General features: G+C 46.0%; 1 protein-coding gene across 2 annotated transcripts in view; it reads right to left on the reverse strand.

Annotated features, from left to right (window-relative positions):
• The window catches only part of MERTK (MER proto-oncogene, tyrosine kinase), a 73,559-nt gene that overhangs the window by 27,465 nt on the left and 29,922 nt on the right, over positions 1-16,172 (reverse strand). For both annotated transcript variants that reach the window (XM_016126112.2, XM_016126113.2), the window contains exons 5-7: positions 10,690-10,776; positions 7,859-7,974; positions 2,791-2,974 (exon numbers count right to left, since the gene is read on the reverse strand). In XM_016126112.2, the coding sequence (XP_015981598.2) occupies positions 2,791-2,974; positions 7,859-7,974; positions 10,690-10,776 (387 nt within the window). The remainder of the gene's footprint in view (positions 1-2,790; positions 2,975-7,858; positions 7,975-10,689; positions 10,777-16,172) is intronic.

Below are 16,172 nucleotides of genomic sequence, written 5' to 3' on the forward strand. Positions count from 1 at the left end.
TCATAAATCCAATTAAAGATTGCCGGGCATGATAAGAAACTGGAAAGTACTCTATGTTACTGGAATATAAATGAATCAATCAAAACTGCCCCAGAAATAACACAGATATTAGAATTGGGAGATTAAAATAGTTATTAAAACCGTATTTCACATGGTCCAAAAGTGAAGTAAAAACATGACAGATACAAAGAAGATACAAAAATTACAATGGGAGAGATGAAACATACACTAGATAGACTCAATGGCAGATCACATACTGCACAAGAAAAGATCAGTGAATTTTAAAACACAATGAGAGAAACTATCCAAAATAAGACATGAAAACGCAGGGGAAAAATTAAGAGCATCAGTGAGTTATGAGGCAACTTCAAGTGATCAAATGTATGTGTAATTGAGTCCTCAAAGAAGAGGAAAAGTGGGAACAGAGAGAAACAATGGCTAAAAGTTTTCCTTCCACATTTGATGCAAACCACAAACACACAGATCCAAGAATTCAATGAGCCCCAAGCACAGGAAAATAAAGAAAACTGTTCCAAAGCGCATTATAATTAAACTGCTCAAAATCAATAGTAAAGGGAAAACCTGTGACAAAATACATACAGACACATTATACAGAGAGGAACAATGAAAGATTATTGCAGATTTCTTACCAGAAATAATTCAAGCAAGGCGGCCATGGAACAACATTTTTGGATTAGTGAGAGGAAAAAAATGTGAACTTAGATTCGATATCTAGTAAAAATATTTCTCAAAACTAAAAGCAAAAGAAATACATCAAAGGCAAAATAAAGATTTTTTTTCTCAGACATACAGAAGCTCCATTCCTCCCCAGATCTGTAACACAAGAAATGATGAAGATCCCTTTAAAAAGGAAAATGACACCACACAAAAATGTAAATGTATATATCAAGAAATGGATAACATTAGAAATGGAAACTTCATGGGTAAACACCCGTTTTTTTCTAATTGTATAAATGACTTTAAAAGATTATTGACTGCAGAAAAATAATAACAATGTAATATGGGTTTACGACATCTATCAAAGTAAAATGGATGTCCACAATTGCACGAATATTGGGAGGAGAAAATGGAAGTATACTATCTTAAGGTTCTTACATGATGCATGAAGTGCTGTAACATCACTTGAAGGTAAATGGTGATAACTTAAACATTACATTATTTACCCTAGGAAACCCCAAAAAGGACAGAAAACAAGGTTATAGCTAATTAGCAAAAGAGATAAAATAGAAAAAAATATATTTAATTAACCCAAAAGAAGAAAGAAAAAGGGAAAAGGGGAACAAATTATAAATAGAATAGAAAATGTGATAGATTTCAACCTACCCATATGAATAATCACAGTTTAATGGTTAAATACCCCAACTTAAAGGTCAAAATTGTGAATGGGTTAAAAAGCAAGACTAAAGTACATACTGCTTAAATAAAACACATTGACTATAAAGATATAAATAAGTAAAAAAAGAAGAAAGAATCAAACATTATAGTATCAAAGTATATTTCGCAGAAAATAATATTACCAAGAATAAAGAAAATAATTTCATAATGATGAAGCAGTGAATTTAGGAGAGCATAGTAATAGTAAACATTTATGCACAAAATAACAGAGCTTGAAAATATTTAAAGCAAAACCTGCTAGAACTACAAATAGAAATAGACAAATCCATAATCATAACTAGATTTTGATGTCCTTTCTGAATAACTGATAGAAGTAGGCAGAAAATCAATAAAAATGCTTTGAAAAACACGACCAACCAACTTAACCAAGATGACATATATAGGCTATTTGCTCTAGCACACTCTCTTCACACGTACACTGTTTATCAAGATAAGTCATATTCTGGGCCATGTGATAAGTCTCAATACATGTAAGAGGATTCGTTTGCTTAGAAATCAAGACAAAGAGTTCCAGAAAGCCCCAAATATTTGAAAACCAAGTTACACACTCAATGATGAATGGGTCAGAGAAGAAATCGAAAGTATTCTGAACCAAATGAAAGCACAACACAGCACATAAAAATTGCCCTCAAGGTTTCACTTGAGAAAAGGAGATATTTCCCAGCTTTGGAACTAGGGTTCTATTTGTGCTCGGATTAAACTCTAAGTGAGAGTGTCTGACCAAGGCCTGTCCCATAGTCTATGAAGGGCAGGGGACCAACAGTGTGAGGCACTGAGGGGTCTAGAACTCTAAACTGAGAAATAACTAGGGGTTAGCAATAGTCGAAAAGGGGAAAATCTCAGATTCAAAAATTCAAAGCAGCACACAGAAAGTTCTTTAAAGTTTGAAGATGGAAATAAAGTTTGCTGTGAGTAAGATGGTACAGAGACGAAAGGCCCTAATGTGTGGGGCCGCTGTGAAGGTCTAATGAAATAATACACATAAAGTGCCTACTATGGCCTCGGCACAGAGTAAGTGTTTGGTGGACATTAGGCCTCTTCACATTAGTTGGCTTTCTTGAGTTTGGCACTATGAGTAATGAATTTTGTATGATTTTAGTTAAAAATAATACACTATACACAGTGTGCTGCTATTCATATCATCCTACATGAAAGAGAGTATTACCTATACGGAGGTAGGTTTTGTCACTAAACTGTTTGAAAGCGTAGAAGGAAATGTTTTCTTTCCCATTTTCATTGGCTACCTCGATAACATTCTCCTCCAGAGACAAAGACCAAACAAAGCAAAATCTAAACTGTAAATCCAGCCCCTGGGTAGGGGTTGCTTTGTCGCACGCATTAGGGGCCACGTTTCCAGCGTTGGGCGTTTCCTACCTCCTTCGGTAGTGCTGGCCCGGACCCAAGGGCTGGGCGCTGACCAGCCGACCTCATTCCTGCAGGAGACGCTGATGCTGTAGTTGGCCAGGGCCCGCAGCTGCTCAACTTGATACAGAGGTGGCAAAGCAGAGGTGCTGAAGATCATGACGGAGCCGTTGCTCAGTGGGTCAGCTTCCACAACCTGAGAGGACACACGCGGACCAGGCGTCAGCGAGGTGGCAGGAATGTCAGACTTGGGCTCCTGGCTTCCCTGCACACGGCCCCCCTGCACAGAGGGGAAGCGCCTGCTTCCTTCCAGGCCGCCCTGCAGTGTCCCCACCGGCACTGCTGAGCATTACTCATGGCACTGGAGCAACAATTTGAGGACCTGAGGAAAACGCCTAAAATAAGTATTCTCATTGTGGTGGGTAACGGAGCAGATAAACACCATTATAACACTATAATTTCCTGTGTTACAACTTGCACGACAATGTAAAACAGAGCAGCCCTTCCTCTCTCAGAACAGGTTCAATTCTCGATTTCTCACAGTTGTTTCAGAGTGTGCAGATAGACACCGAATGGGATGGCAAAGCCTAAAATGCCTATCTATCACCCAGACTTCCAAAGAAAAGGTTTCCTAAGCCCTACGTTAGAAGGTGGGATACTGGATTTTTGGTTAATCTGTGTTTCTTTTTATCATGTAGCCCGAAGACCTCTACTCTTCCTTGAGGCATGTCCTTTGTTCTTCCCTACCCAGTCCACCCCAGGAAAAATTCAACCCCCAAAGCAGACACAGATAATGCAGAGTTTATAGCTTTTTTTTTTTTGGTGGAGAGACAGAGGCAAAGGCCATTTGTACCTCACCCAACAAGCTCTTCTCCAAATCTCTTTAAAGTGCATCAGTTCTTTCCTGAGTTCCTTTTTCCTCTTTCCAGCCTTAAACCCTGCCAGGCTCTCCTCGTCCTCTGAGTATACAGGCAGAAGAGGGGATTCCCAGCAAAAGTCTAGCCCTTGGCCAGGCTCCCACCTCTTTCCCTCAGTATACCTCCCGTTTGGGGATAGGGATGTGGGAGAAGGGTTTGTTGTTCTTTTTCACAACAGGTTTTTCAAATTTTCTATAATATGGAGTATTTATAAAGTTGGAAAGGACAAAATAGTACTAAATAAAACAAAAGCAACCAAAAGCTATTTTGGGGGAAAAATCTTAAACCCTGTATTTATTCCCAATACTAATGGGCTTGCAGTTGTAAAGTGTGGGTACACAGTGCTGTTATTTCTGGATATATGTGCTGAAATTTAGGCCAAGAGGACACACATCAACATTTTGGCATTCCAGAGCCGCTAGTGAGACCTTGAGGGCGGTGCTGGGGCCACATCCTCGCGACTCTGCTGGCGACGAGAAGATGCAGTGGGCCTGAGGAGCCACCGCAGGGGCACAAGCTACGCACTTATCAATGCTGGTTCTTGGCAGAAACTACTTTTTGCTTCCTGCTTTAGGTATGTACCTCCTTCCCGATGACCAAACATGGGGACAAGGTGGATGAAAGCCGCAGTCTCCACCCACCCTGTCGGGAACAGCATGTGTATTTCCAGACCAAGGACACTGACAGCATATTCCTGAGAAAAGATGGTGTTTTTATAACAGTCTGTCTTGGTGGGCCCTGGGGAGACAGGGCGTGACATGGCAAGGGGCACGTGGGAGAGTTAAACATAGCCAGGGAGGATGTAGCCCAAAAATGGGTGAAGGAAGGAACTCACATCAAGACCAAAGGAAGTGAGAGTATGTATGCTACCCCAGCATGGGTCTGAATCTCAGCCAGAACATTCTTTTGTTACCAAGTCAGAGCTTACAACTATAGCGGACCGGGACCTGCTACAGAGCTATCCTCGCTTCCCTCAGAAATGGGGTAGGCTGTCAGTCAGCAGAATTGCAAGTGTACGTCCGAGAGTGGTGCTGGCCAGTCTACTGGGACTGCCCGGGGCACTCAGGACCAGCTATGTCTGAATGGCAGGTCTGTTACAAACAACGATAGCCATAGGTATGTCACAGAATTACTCATGGAACTTGACTTGAAAATAACTTCCTTCTCCTGTGCTGAATCTGGCCACCCAACAAGAGATGGAAAGGAGAATGGCTAAAGGGAGGATGAACTAGCTGGTGGGGCAAAGGCAGAAAAACCATGTTGGAGACACAGAGTCCGAGGTGGGCGAGGGAGGCCTGCAGGCTGGCACTCACAAGAGGGTCCACTCAGGCCACAACCACCCAAAGCCAAGGTAGAGAGAGAAAGTGAGTGATGCTTGTACATCATCTTTTATCTTCAGGTGACCTGGTGTTTTCAGGCCTTCCAACCACCCCGCTCTACCTTGTGTTTCCCCTGAGCCCCCTCTCGAGGTGGGCAGCTTTTCCTCAGAGTCCCCCCAAGGGCCTCCATCTTCCTGTAGGAGGAGCCTCGTGCCCTCTTAGACTCTTCAAACAGCTCAGCAACCAGGTAATCATTTTTTTCAAGGGGCTGGCCTATGCTTCAGTCGTGTCCCTATATAGGGAATGTCCCTATATAGGAAGATAGGCCCTAGTAGTTTCCAACAAGAGAGTTCTGAAATACATAAAACTGACAGAATTGAAAGAAAAATAGATAATTCAAAAATAATAGTTGAGACCTCAATTCCCCATTTTCCAAAATTGATAGAACCACTAGGCAGATGAGCAGCAAGGAAATGAAGAACTGAATGAAACTACAGACTAACTTGACCTGAGAGACACAGACACCTCACCAGGCCCCCACTGAACGCACCCACTTTGATTACACATGAGCACTCTCCAGGACGGAACGTATGCTTGGCCATAAACAAGCCTTGATTTATTTAAAAAGATGAACAACATCCCCATGTGTCCTCCAAACACAACTGAGTAGCTCTAGAAATCAACAAAGAAAGAACACTGGAGAAATTCACAACTACGTGAAAATTAACACACTCATAAGTAATACGACAAAGAAGAAATCACAAGGAAAACAATGAAACACTGAGGTGAACAGGAAAAAACCCCTAAATACCAAACTCATGGGATGCAGCTAAGGTAGTCTCAGAGGGAAATGGATAGATAAATGTCTGTATTGAAAAAGGAGAAATTTAACATCAATCACCTCACCTTCCACCTTAAGAAACAACAACAACAAAAGAGCAAACTAAGCGAAAGCAAACAGAAGGAAATAAAGATTATGATAGAAATGAATAACATAGAGAACAGAAAAATTCACAAAACCAAAAGTTGGTTCTTTAAAAAGATCAATAAAATTGACAAATCTTCAACTATACTGACCAAAGAAAATAAGAGAGAAGACTCAAATTATTAAAATCAGGAATGAAAGAGGGGACATTACTAGTAACCTCAAAGAAAAAAAAGATTATAATCAAATATTAGGAACGACTGTGTACCAACCAATTAGATACCCTGGAGGAACTAGAGAAATTCCTAAAAACACACAAACTATCATAAGTGACTCAAGAAGAAATAGAAAATCTGAGTAGACCTCAAACAAGTAAAGAGATTGAGTTAGTAATCAAAAAAAAAAAAAAATCTTCCCACAAGGAAAATCTCGTGACCAGACAGATATCTTCTCTGGTGATTTCCAGCAAATATTTGAAGAAGAATTAACACCAATCTTCCGCACACTCTTCCAAGAAACAGAAGAGGAGGGAACACTTCCCAGCTCATTCTATGAGGCCAGTGTCACCCTGATCCTAATCAGAAAGAGTCAACGCAAGAAAATGACAGTTGGCACCCCGATGGGCACAGACACGGCGAGAGGGTGCTGGTGTTTGAGCAGCTCTGTCTGTGCACATGCTAAAAACCACTGAATTGTACACTTCCAATGGGTGAATATTATGGTATGTGAACTATATCTCCAGGAGAGCTGTTTAAAAAAATAAAGGCTATCCCTGGTGAGGACTTGGTGGATATAACCAAACTCCTGACACTTACCAGGCACTAGGGAGGTTTGCAAACACAGGAGGGAGAGAATTAAGCAAGGCCGGGGGTGGCGGGGTGAGGGGGAGGCTACTTCAGGGATAATGCGCGTCTTCACTCTCCAGAGAAGAAGCAGTTGTTAGACAACAGCAGGGAAACAAACTCCATTTGATGTTAAAAACATCTGGTTGTCAACACAAAACTCTGTGGACGTCACTTTTGTAAGCCGAGTGGCCTGTGTCAGGTTGCCATACTTTTAACTAATAAGAGCAGATATTTATGAAACCGAGATGAGTTCCTACCCTGCTGTATGACAAAGGGCAAGGTAGAGTGCACCGAGTTTTCAGTGGATCACCCACATGCATTCACTCCCTGCTCTGCGCGCAGTGTCTCTCACGTCTGGGGTGGGTGGCCTGAGCATGCATGGCATCCGCTGCCCGGGCTCCAGTTCCAGCCTGCAGTGAGGATGCAGGTGTTGGTGGGGTTGTGTCTGCAAAGCCTTGGGCCATTGGAGCCCCTCAGCAAACAGGAGCGTTCCTGCCGCCCCTTCCATGCCTATGAAAGTGACACTCAGAGCAGAGCCTATGACGTCATGGCATAGAGTCACTGCAGGGTGCTAACTTCCACTTCTCACAGCACTGCTTCATACACATTTTAGGTAGTGGCCAAACACAGATGAGGACTTTGCAAGGCCCGTAAGGCCAGGTTTCCTGGGAGCCACGGGCTGAAGTGCCACATTTGGCAGCAGAGGTGACCCGGCTTGGGCCTGCATGTCTGTCCCGCATGGCCACCAGCCCAGGAGGAGCCAAGATGACCTGGCTTCCTGAACTCCTGGTCACGAGCCAGTCCTAACTTAGGAATGTGTTTTTATACCTTAACAGTGAATTCTCCCTGGCCTCGCGGGTCCCTTCTGGTGGGCCCTGGGAGTGCATGGCAGGGAGGCAGCATCCCGGGGCGGGATGCCAGGGGACGGTGCCTGCAGGTGGACACTGAGTGGCAGGAGGTCGAGGACTCTGAGGAGGTGTTGAGATGCCCTCAGTGCCATCCTTGGGGGCAACAGTCGGGGCGAGCACAGGGCACCAAGCCGCCACCTCCCTCTGTGCCCTGGAGGCGATTTACCTGAACTCTGCAACTGCTGAGCGGGGAGTAGCCATCAAAGCCTGGGGCCCAGGAGATGAGGATGGCATGCGCGCTCTGGTTGTGGATGCTGACTTCAGCTGGTGGGGCGGGGAGCGCTATGAGAGACACACACACAGTCACAAACCACAGGGGTCACAGCGACCAGACAGACACAGTGACACTATGCCTGTTTCTGTTTAAGATTAGGGAAACTAAGCCCATGTTACCCAATGCCTGAGGGTGACTGTTCACTTACAACAAGTCTGCTAAGGACAGGTGGCTCTACCTGGGTCACAGAAGAGGACAGGGGCTTGCTTTCCTGCCCGCGGATGGAGGGAGAGCTTTAAGCCGAAAAAGGTGGTGACGTGCATCTCCTTCACTGAGCTTATGTTCACAGGCCTGCTATGTGCAGGCACCTCGCTGGGCACCAAGTGGGGACGGAAAGCTCTGGCAGGGCCCTGGTGGAGCCCTGGACTGAGTGGGGGACCCAGGTGAGGACAAGAGTGCCCCATCCTGAGAAGAGAGGTGTTATGGGGGCATGTGTATGTGTGTGTGGGTGCATGTGCACATATGCTGGTGTGCGTCTGCATATGTGTGCATGTCTGTATGTACACGTTTGTACATTTGTGTGCATGTTTGTACATGTGTGAGTGCATGTGTGTGCATATGTTTGTGCATGTCTATGTGCATGTGCGTGTGTGCATAGGGGGACAAGAAGCTTTCCAGGCCAAGGAAGCAGGTGAGAGTTCAAGCCAAAAGCACCCACTGCCTCTGCTGGGGGCATCATAATGAGTGTGTGACAACCTCACCACACGTGAGGCATTGGTGGACATTTCTGTTGGTACCTAAGGAGCTGAAGCTTGGGGATTTCATTTTCTTGTGCTCAATCTAATTCTTAGCCAATAGTAATAATCACACTTACAACAAAAGTGATGACTAATGTGTACCCAACTTTCTGGCCTCCGCTTCCTAAATCACCACTAGAACCTCATGAGAAGTCGTGTTACCCCACTTACAGATGAAGAGACTGAGGGTCAAAGCAGTTAAAACTGGCAAAGGCCACAGAGCTCATAAGCCTGAGGACCTGACCCGGGGTCTACCTGACCCCAAAGCTGGTGTCCCTGCACAGGACACAGGAGGCTGGACCAGGGGGCAGGGAGCAGATCAGCATGAGTCCTGGCAGGCACTGGGCATCTGGTCACCACTTGGCTGCGCGTGTGGCCCCAGGGACAGCTGAATGCCCTCCCTATACTCAGTGCCCTCTCCTACGGATGGGACAGTAACCATGCTGCTCCACAGAGCTGCAGTGGGGACTCACTGAGGTGACGTGCACAGGCCTGGGGGCGGTGTGGAGGTGGCGAAGCAATGGCAGAGTGGCGGGAGGGCTGGGCCACGTTCGAGAGTTCGTTTTACCGGTTTTACACGCAGCTTGGGGACGGGCAAAGGATCAGCAAGCTGACTCACCTTCCCAAAGGAATCAGTTGTCAAACTGCCCGAAAATGCCTGCCTTTTCATATCGAAATGTGCCCAAAGATATGGCAGTTAATAACAGACTAGAAGAAGGGAGACTTTGTTGTTTTGATATAAAGTTTTAAATAAAGGAAAGCCAAAACCATAAATTTTGGAAATGGGGTTTATTATTATTTTTTTAAAATGTTAGCTGAGATTCTGTGTGGAGCATAAAATGAAAGAAGCACTTCACGTTTATGGGTTTTTAAATTTCACACTGATTACACTTGATGACCATGTCTTTACAAATTTACTCATAAAATTCCTGAAATTCCCAGCATTTCTTTTGAAAACAGTAATAAGTGGCGCTCCGGACGCAGGAAGGAAGTTGTACGCTTCCTCCCACGGTAAAGAGTGGTGCGCTCACTTTTTCCTCCAGAAGCCCTTTTAGGAAACACCCTCCTGTTGCCTAGATGCCAAGCTGAATCTAAACATTAGCTCCTCTTTAAAGTTCACTTCTTTTGTCACTGGGAGTCCCCTGCACTGTGTTTCCCACCCTCTAACTCAACATTAAAGTTTTGCTGCTTCTCCTGTGTTATGCCCCAAGGACAAGCCTGAAAGGGGGATCATGTCCCAATATTTAAATTAAGATCAAATACTGAAATGAAATCTGCTTGAGTTTCTGCGAGAGCAGGTGAGGAAGATGTTTCCGAAAGGGATAAAAGGACGGTATTTCCATGTGGGCTTTCCTTCCTTCCCAGTTTCGGGTTTCAATGCCCTTGACCCACAGAAGGAGGAGGAAGAGGCAGATACTTGAGTTGGAACATCACCATTTGCTGGGGGACCTCTTGTTAGGTCATGTCCCCGCTCAGAGGAAGGAAGAGGGACAGAGAGCCAAGGCCCGAAAGGGCAGTGACCCTGCCCTTCCCCCTCTCGGAGCAGCTGCTGCTAGACTGGCTTCAGCCCCACTGGCCTGGGGAGGCCGGAGACTATCCCAGACCAGGGCTCCCAGCTGGGGTTCTTCAGGGATAATGGGGCTGGTCAGGCTGGGGGAGCGGAAAAGGGCTGAGATGCTCCAGGTGGCATTTCCGCGAGCTTTCTCTAAGCTGGCTGATGTCTGCCAAACGTGCGTGCCAGGCACGACTGTGATAGCTTCTATTGGCGTGATCCCACTTACGCCTCAAGGACAGGCAGGTCTGTGGTCACTCCCATTTTACAGAGGGGAACACTGCAGCCAGAGAGGTAGGGGACTTGTCCAAGGTCATGGGGCTGTCTGTGGGAACGCTTGAGCTCCAACAGGGCAGCTGGCTGCAGAGCTTGCACCATGCCCCACCCCCCTACCCCCCATCCCTCAGACGTGCGGGGGCCAGCCCGGCGCTCACCTTTGACGTTGACCTGTACACCCCTGGACACGGTCAGCCCCTTGTCGTTGTGGGCCTCGCAGCTGAAGACCGCCATCTCCGCCAGACCTAGAGCAGAAGAAGCCTGTGAGCCCAGGCAGAGCAGGCCATGTGGGCGGGCGTCTGGGCCTGTTCATGCCGCCTGGTTCACTGCTTTGAGCCACCAGCCCAAAGTTAATTTGAGAAGTGTGCCGGTGTTTGAAAAACACACCTGGGGTTAAGCCCTAGGTGCCAGGAGCCAGGCAACTGGGGGCCTGATGGGCAGCTGTTTTCCATTCAAACCTCTTCTTTCTCCTTGATGCTGAGAGGTTGAGTAACAAAGTAGTATCATGTGTTTAGATTTTTAAATTTCTGCAAGGAGGCCTCTAGAAAGTGGTCTCCACGGCTTAGCAGCCCAGGACAGTGTCACCACCGACACTTCAGAACCCAGCAGCAGCAGGATAAAAGCCACAGTTTTAAAGTTTTCGGATGATCTGTTGCAATGAATCCTGTTATGTAGTAAAAATCAGTCCGCTCATAGAAATTATTATGCAAACAGGAGGCATTATCATTACTCAAAGAGAAGATACTGGTGAGAAAAACGCTATCATTTCAGAGGCGAGAGGACCCTGGTTCATTAATTTTAAATAAAAAGGAAGAGATGTAAGCCAGGTATTGGGTTCTAACTCCATTTTCCAACAAAGGAACCCGGGCTTCTCAGAGAAATGGCTGATTCTTGGATAAGGATGGGAAAAATAAGATGGGCCTGGGGCAAAATATAACACAAACACAGCATCACACACACACATGCACAGATGGGGCAAGGCAGAGACACAGGGTGGCCAAAGGTGGAACAAACTGAGCAAGAAAATTAATTATGTACCATTGTACTGTGACCTGAATTATAAAATAAATATCCACAAGTCTACACTGATGTAAGCAAATGGTTAAATAAAAGGGGGAAAACAGACACATCCCCCTGCACAAGAATCCCCAATAATTAATGTGGACGCTCTGCCTTCAGGAAGGAACGCAACTCACCCTCCTTAGCACAGGCTGGCACAGCGACTTCCCTTCAAAGAGGACAGTATGGAAGGAAAAGAAAAGAAAAACTTTAGAGAGGGGAAGCCGACAGACGCGGCCGCCGAGTGATCGAGGTTGACGTCAGCAACAAGAAGTCACGTTGGTAGAATGCACCCTCTACCTGATGTGATGCAAATGACCCTTCCCCTCAGTGGTCCCCTCTCCCAAATATATAACCCAGGTCTACTCTGGACAAGGGAGAGGAAAACACCGGACAGGTCCAAATTGTGGGACATTCTACCAAAACCCTGCACAGTACTTGAAACTGTCCAGGTCATTAGCAACAAATGTCACAGCCAAGAGGAGCCTGAGGGGACATGACAGCTACAACCTGAATGAAATCCTGGCATAGTAAAAGGACAGTGGGACTGGGCAAAAAAAAAAAAAAAAAAAATTCTCTAGATTAATTGTCCTTACGATTATTAAAGCACTTGCTACCGAAACAATATGTATGATTCTTCAATATGTATGATTCTCAATATGTATGTGAAAAGTGAAACTTCCACGGAAGGCGGCTCCGTGGCCAAATGAAATCTGGGATTTTCTAGGTGGTCTTCTGGAAATCCCACAACCTAGGGCCAATGCACCATGAGCATCCTGCAAGACTAGCCCAGAGCGTCCTGGGCATCTACAAACCTTTTGGGGGTCCTCGAGGTGAAAACAAATTCTGTAATAATAATGGGCTCCTCTTTGTCCTTTTCACATCCACCCCCACAGGGATGTATGATGGAATTTTCCCGAGGCTGCATAGTGCATGATGATGGTGTTCACTCTATTTGCTACTGGAATATGTACTTAGGTATGTTTGGGTTTTAAAAAGCTGCACTTTTAATTCCTAATTTGGTACATATCAATGGATAAAATTCTTGGGTTCTAGATAATTTTAAGACTTCGGTTTTAAGAGGATTTTGAGATGCAAGCATTTGGGAACCAAGGCCCCATGGCAGCTCGTGGTGAGTCTGGGAGGCATCTTTTTTCTTTCATAAAGTCGAAGGAGATGATAGGGGAGCAGGAGGTGGGATGGAAGAGCCGGCACAGCATCTGGACTCTGGGCACTCTGTCCAGCTTAGGTTTCAAAAATGCAGATGTCCTGAAACACCAACCCCTCTGGGCCACTTCCTGGGGCCATCCAGTGCCAATCACTATTTCATAGTCAGCCTGTGACACGTTGGTCTCATGCCGAAGTGTCACTTTCAACCTTCCAGGTTGTAAACTCCCATACGAGATGTGTCACCAGGTGCCATGAATGTGCAAAACTGGATTTACATTTAGAAAAATCAGCTTTGGCTCAATTAGAAGGCACAGCGAGTGGCTGTGCATCACACGTTTTCTATATCTGAACAGATAACTGGAAGCCAGAACCAGCCATTCTCATTCAAGCAGCGTTGCTGGCTCTGTCAGGAGATACCTGAGGGCAAAGTACAAGCCAGGTTCTGGTCACGAGGGGACAGCTGGCTCGCCCGTGAGTCAGGGGATGGATGTGTCTCATTGAGCTCTGTTGTCCATGGTCCCCGAGTCCTGCAGAAAGTGAAACTGCTTATGGTGGGCTGTGACTTCAGGCAGGAAGTCAGTTTTCCTCTGTTTCTTTTCAGAACGCACACAGCGAGGAAGTCCATCTGTGGCCAACTCCCTGGTACTGGCTACCAATCCCCTCTCAGGCTGCCTAGGAGCTAAAATACTGATGACAGCGGCTGCCTGCTTGGGCCACACAGTTGCTGGTACAGAGTGGTAGAGCTGGTTCAAGCTGGTGAATCCCTCCAGGCAGGTGGACACTAGGGCTGAACACGGCTTCCTGTGCTTGATGGACTCAGTGACACCTCTTCTGGCACTGGGTATGAAGATCAGCCTGGGTCGGACATAGCCCCTGCTGTGAAAGGCGACAGCTCTGTCTCACTGTCCTGTTCTTCCTTTGGCTGGACAGTAACCCCAGACTGGAATAGACCTGTGTGTCTTATACCCACACCGTTGTGGCTTCCTGGGTCTTCGCCCTGCCACCTGCCCTGCCCCGGGATGGTTCAGGCCCCTCCAGCTTGGTCCTCTGCTGCTTTAAAAAGAGATGGCTTCTGAAACAAAGCCTGGAAGATATTTTAAGGAACAGGGCGTCCCCTCGAGATGGGACATTCAGAACTGCCGAGGAAGCAACTTCTAACGGCACACTTAGCCAATTCCTTGCGTTCTGGATTAAGCAATCCTGCTCTTTCATTTTTTCCCCTGGCATCTATTTTTCTACCCACAGAGCAAGGCGTAGAAGAACATGACATAAAAATGGAGGAGCACATGCCCACTACCTAGAACTCACCGTCTGCCCTGAACTCACCCACATACTACGTGCTCGGCATTAGCCCAAGTGCTCAGGGTCTGTCTGCAAATAAAACAAAGACCCTGCCCTTACAGAATCACATGCTCATGGACAGACATGGGTGAAAAATAATAATCTTATAAAAAAGTGAGCTGCAGGCTCTCTCAGGAGGTGACTTGTACTATGAAAAAATAGAAGATCAGAGGGTCAGAGAGGGCTCCCTGAGAAATGTTCTTTGCTTTGTCCTCTAAGTGGAGTGTGAAACCTGGGGCTCTGAGCAGAAGACCAACAGGATGGAGCTTGTGTTTTATTGGGATCGTGCCAGATACCATGTAAAGAGTAGACCTTAGCACGGAGGGCCCTAAATCACACCAAATTTCCCCCTCATCTGTAAAATGGGTATAAAAATGCCTAATTACATCACAGTATGTTCTGAGGTTCAAGGTAAATCTTTGTGAAAAGCACTGTGAGGATTAAGACCTCATTTATATAAATCCAAGTTACAATGCTGTTGTTACTGTGATGGGTATGAATAAGTATCTCCAACTAACCAAAATGAAAACCAGCTTGGCTGCTTTCTAAATGTGGATTTAAATATAAAATGATTATTGCTTTTTTTCTTTTAAAAAATAAAACCCAGAAAGATCAGCATAAGTCTACCACTCTTCACAGGAAGGTAGCTCAAAATTGACAGTGAGCTAGTAACTATTTCACACAGAAATTCATCGCAGGTAACATGTGAGTTGTTCCTGCAGGCTGCTTCTGTACCAAGGGCTTCAAGCCCATTGTTTCACTGGATCCTCATAAATCTTCCATCAAGTGGACGCTGTAACCGTCCCTATTTTATATAAAGAAGTTGACACACCCTCGCCTAGGGACCCATGATGGTGAAGTGGCATTCGTCTCCAGGTCACGTCTTAATGGCTCCTACAATGGATGCATCCCACTGCTGGACACCACACAGCAAACGCTTTCTGTGGTTCCGCTGTCTGTAAAGATTGGGTTTTGCTCGTGACAAAGCAGTTCTTTATAAAACAAAAAAACACTTCGTTTTGAAATAATTTTCGATTTACAAGAAATTGCAGAAATAATGGAGAATTCCTGTCCACACTTCACTCAGCTTCCCCTGCCAATGAGGTCTTATGTAAGCACAGGACACTGACTAAAACCAGGAAGGCGGTTTGGTACAACACCATCAACTAAACACAGACCTGATTCAGATTTCACCAGTTTCTGTTTCATTGGATTTGGGAGGGAGGAGTGTGTTGTTCTGAAAGACTCTATCACAGGTGCTGGCTGTGCACAGACACGGAACTGTCCCATCACCTGCCAGCCCTTTTAGGGTCTTCCTTCCCCAACCTAACACTGGCCAGAGCTGGTCTGCCCACCACCACTGTCACCGTGCCACTCAGGGCTGTGACATAAATGGAACCCTAAAGAGTGGAGCCTTTGAGGTTGGCTTGTTGACTCTGGACAATGCCCTTTGGACCATGCACGTCTCTGCTCATGTCTCTAAAAGAGACTGAGGGGAGAACCGGTGTCAAAGGGACAAAGGGTGCGACCTTCCTGTTCCTACATGTGCTCACGCAGAGCAGGCTCCTCAGTCACGGCTCCCTAATCCCTTCCCCATACTACATTCTCTTGGGAGAGGGATGAGAAGGTTTACTGGGGGGCCATTTCAAGACAGAGGGGCACCCCCTGCAAATACCTGGCTTTTCATCAGCTCCTACCCCCTCAAAGGCATTGCAGGTCAGAATGTTCTTGCCACCTAGTCCCTCAAACCTGGACCACGGGGAACTCAGGTGCCACACCAATGGTCCTCAGAATTAACAACAGGTATGTGCAAGAGTGCTGTTTATGTCATTCTTCTCGAGGTCATAAGGCCCAGGTACGTAGACACAACCACAGTGGCTGACCAGGTGCGATGGCTGTGCCTAGCACCAGCCTGGTGTCAGAAGTCTGAACTCTGGGCCTTTCTCCCTCTGGGTCTGCAAAATGGGTGTGACAAGTCCCGTTCTGTTAATTCCACAGAACTGGTGAGACATATAAATGAGAAAAGAGATCAGAGTTTAAGTGCAAAAATAATTATGCGAACACAAGTTAC

This window comes from Rousettus aegyptiacus, unplaced genomic scaffold (genome assembly GCF_014176215.1).
Source record: "Rousettus aegyptiacus isolate mRouAeg1 unplaced genomic scaffold, mRouAeg1.p scaffold_m13_p_7, whole genome shotgun sequence".
Classification (NCBI taxonomy): Eukaryota; Metazoa; Chordata; class Mammalia; order Chiroptera; family Pteropodidae; genus Rousettus; species Rousettus aegyptiacus.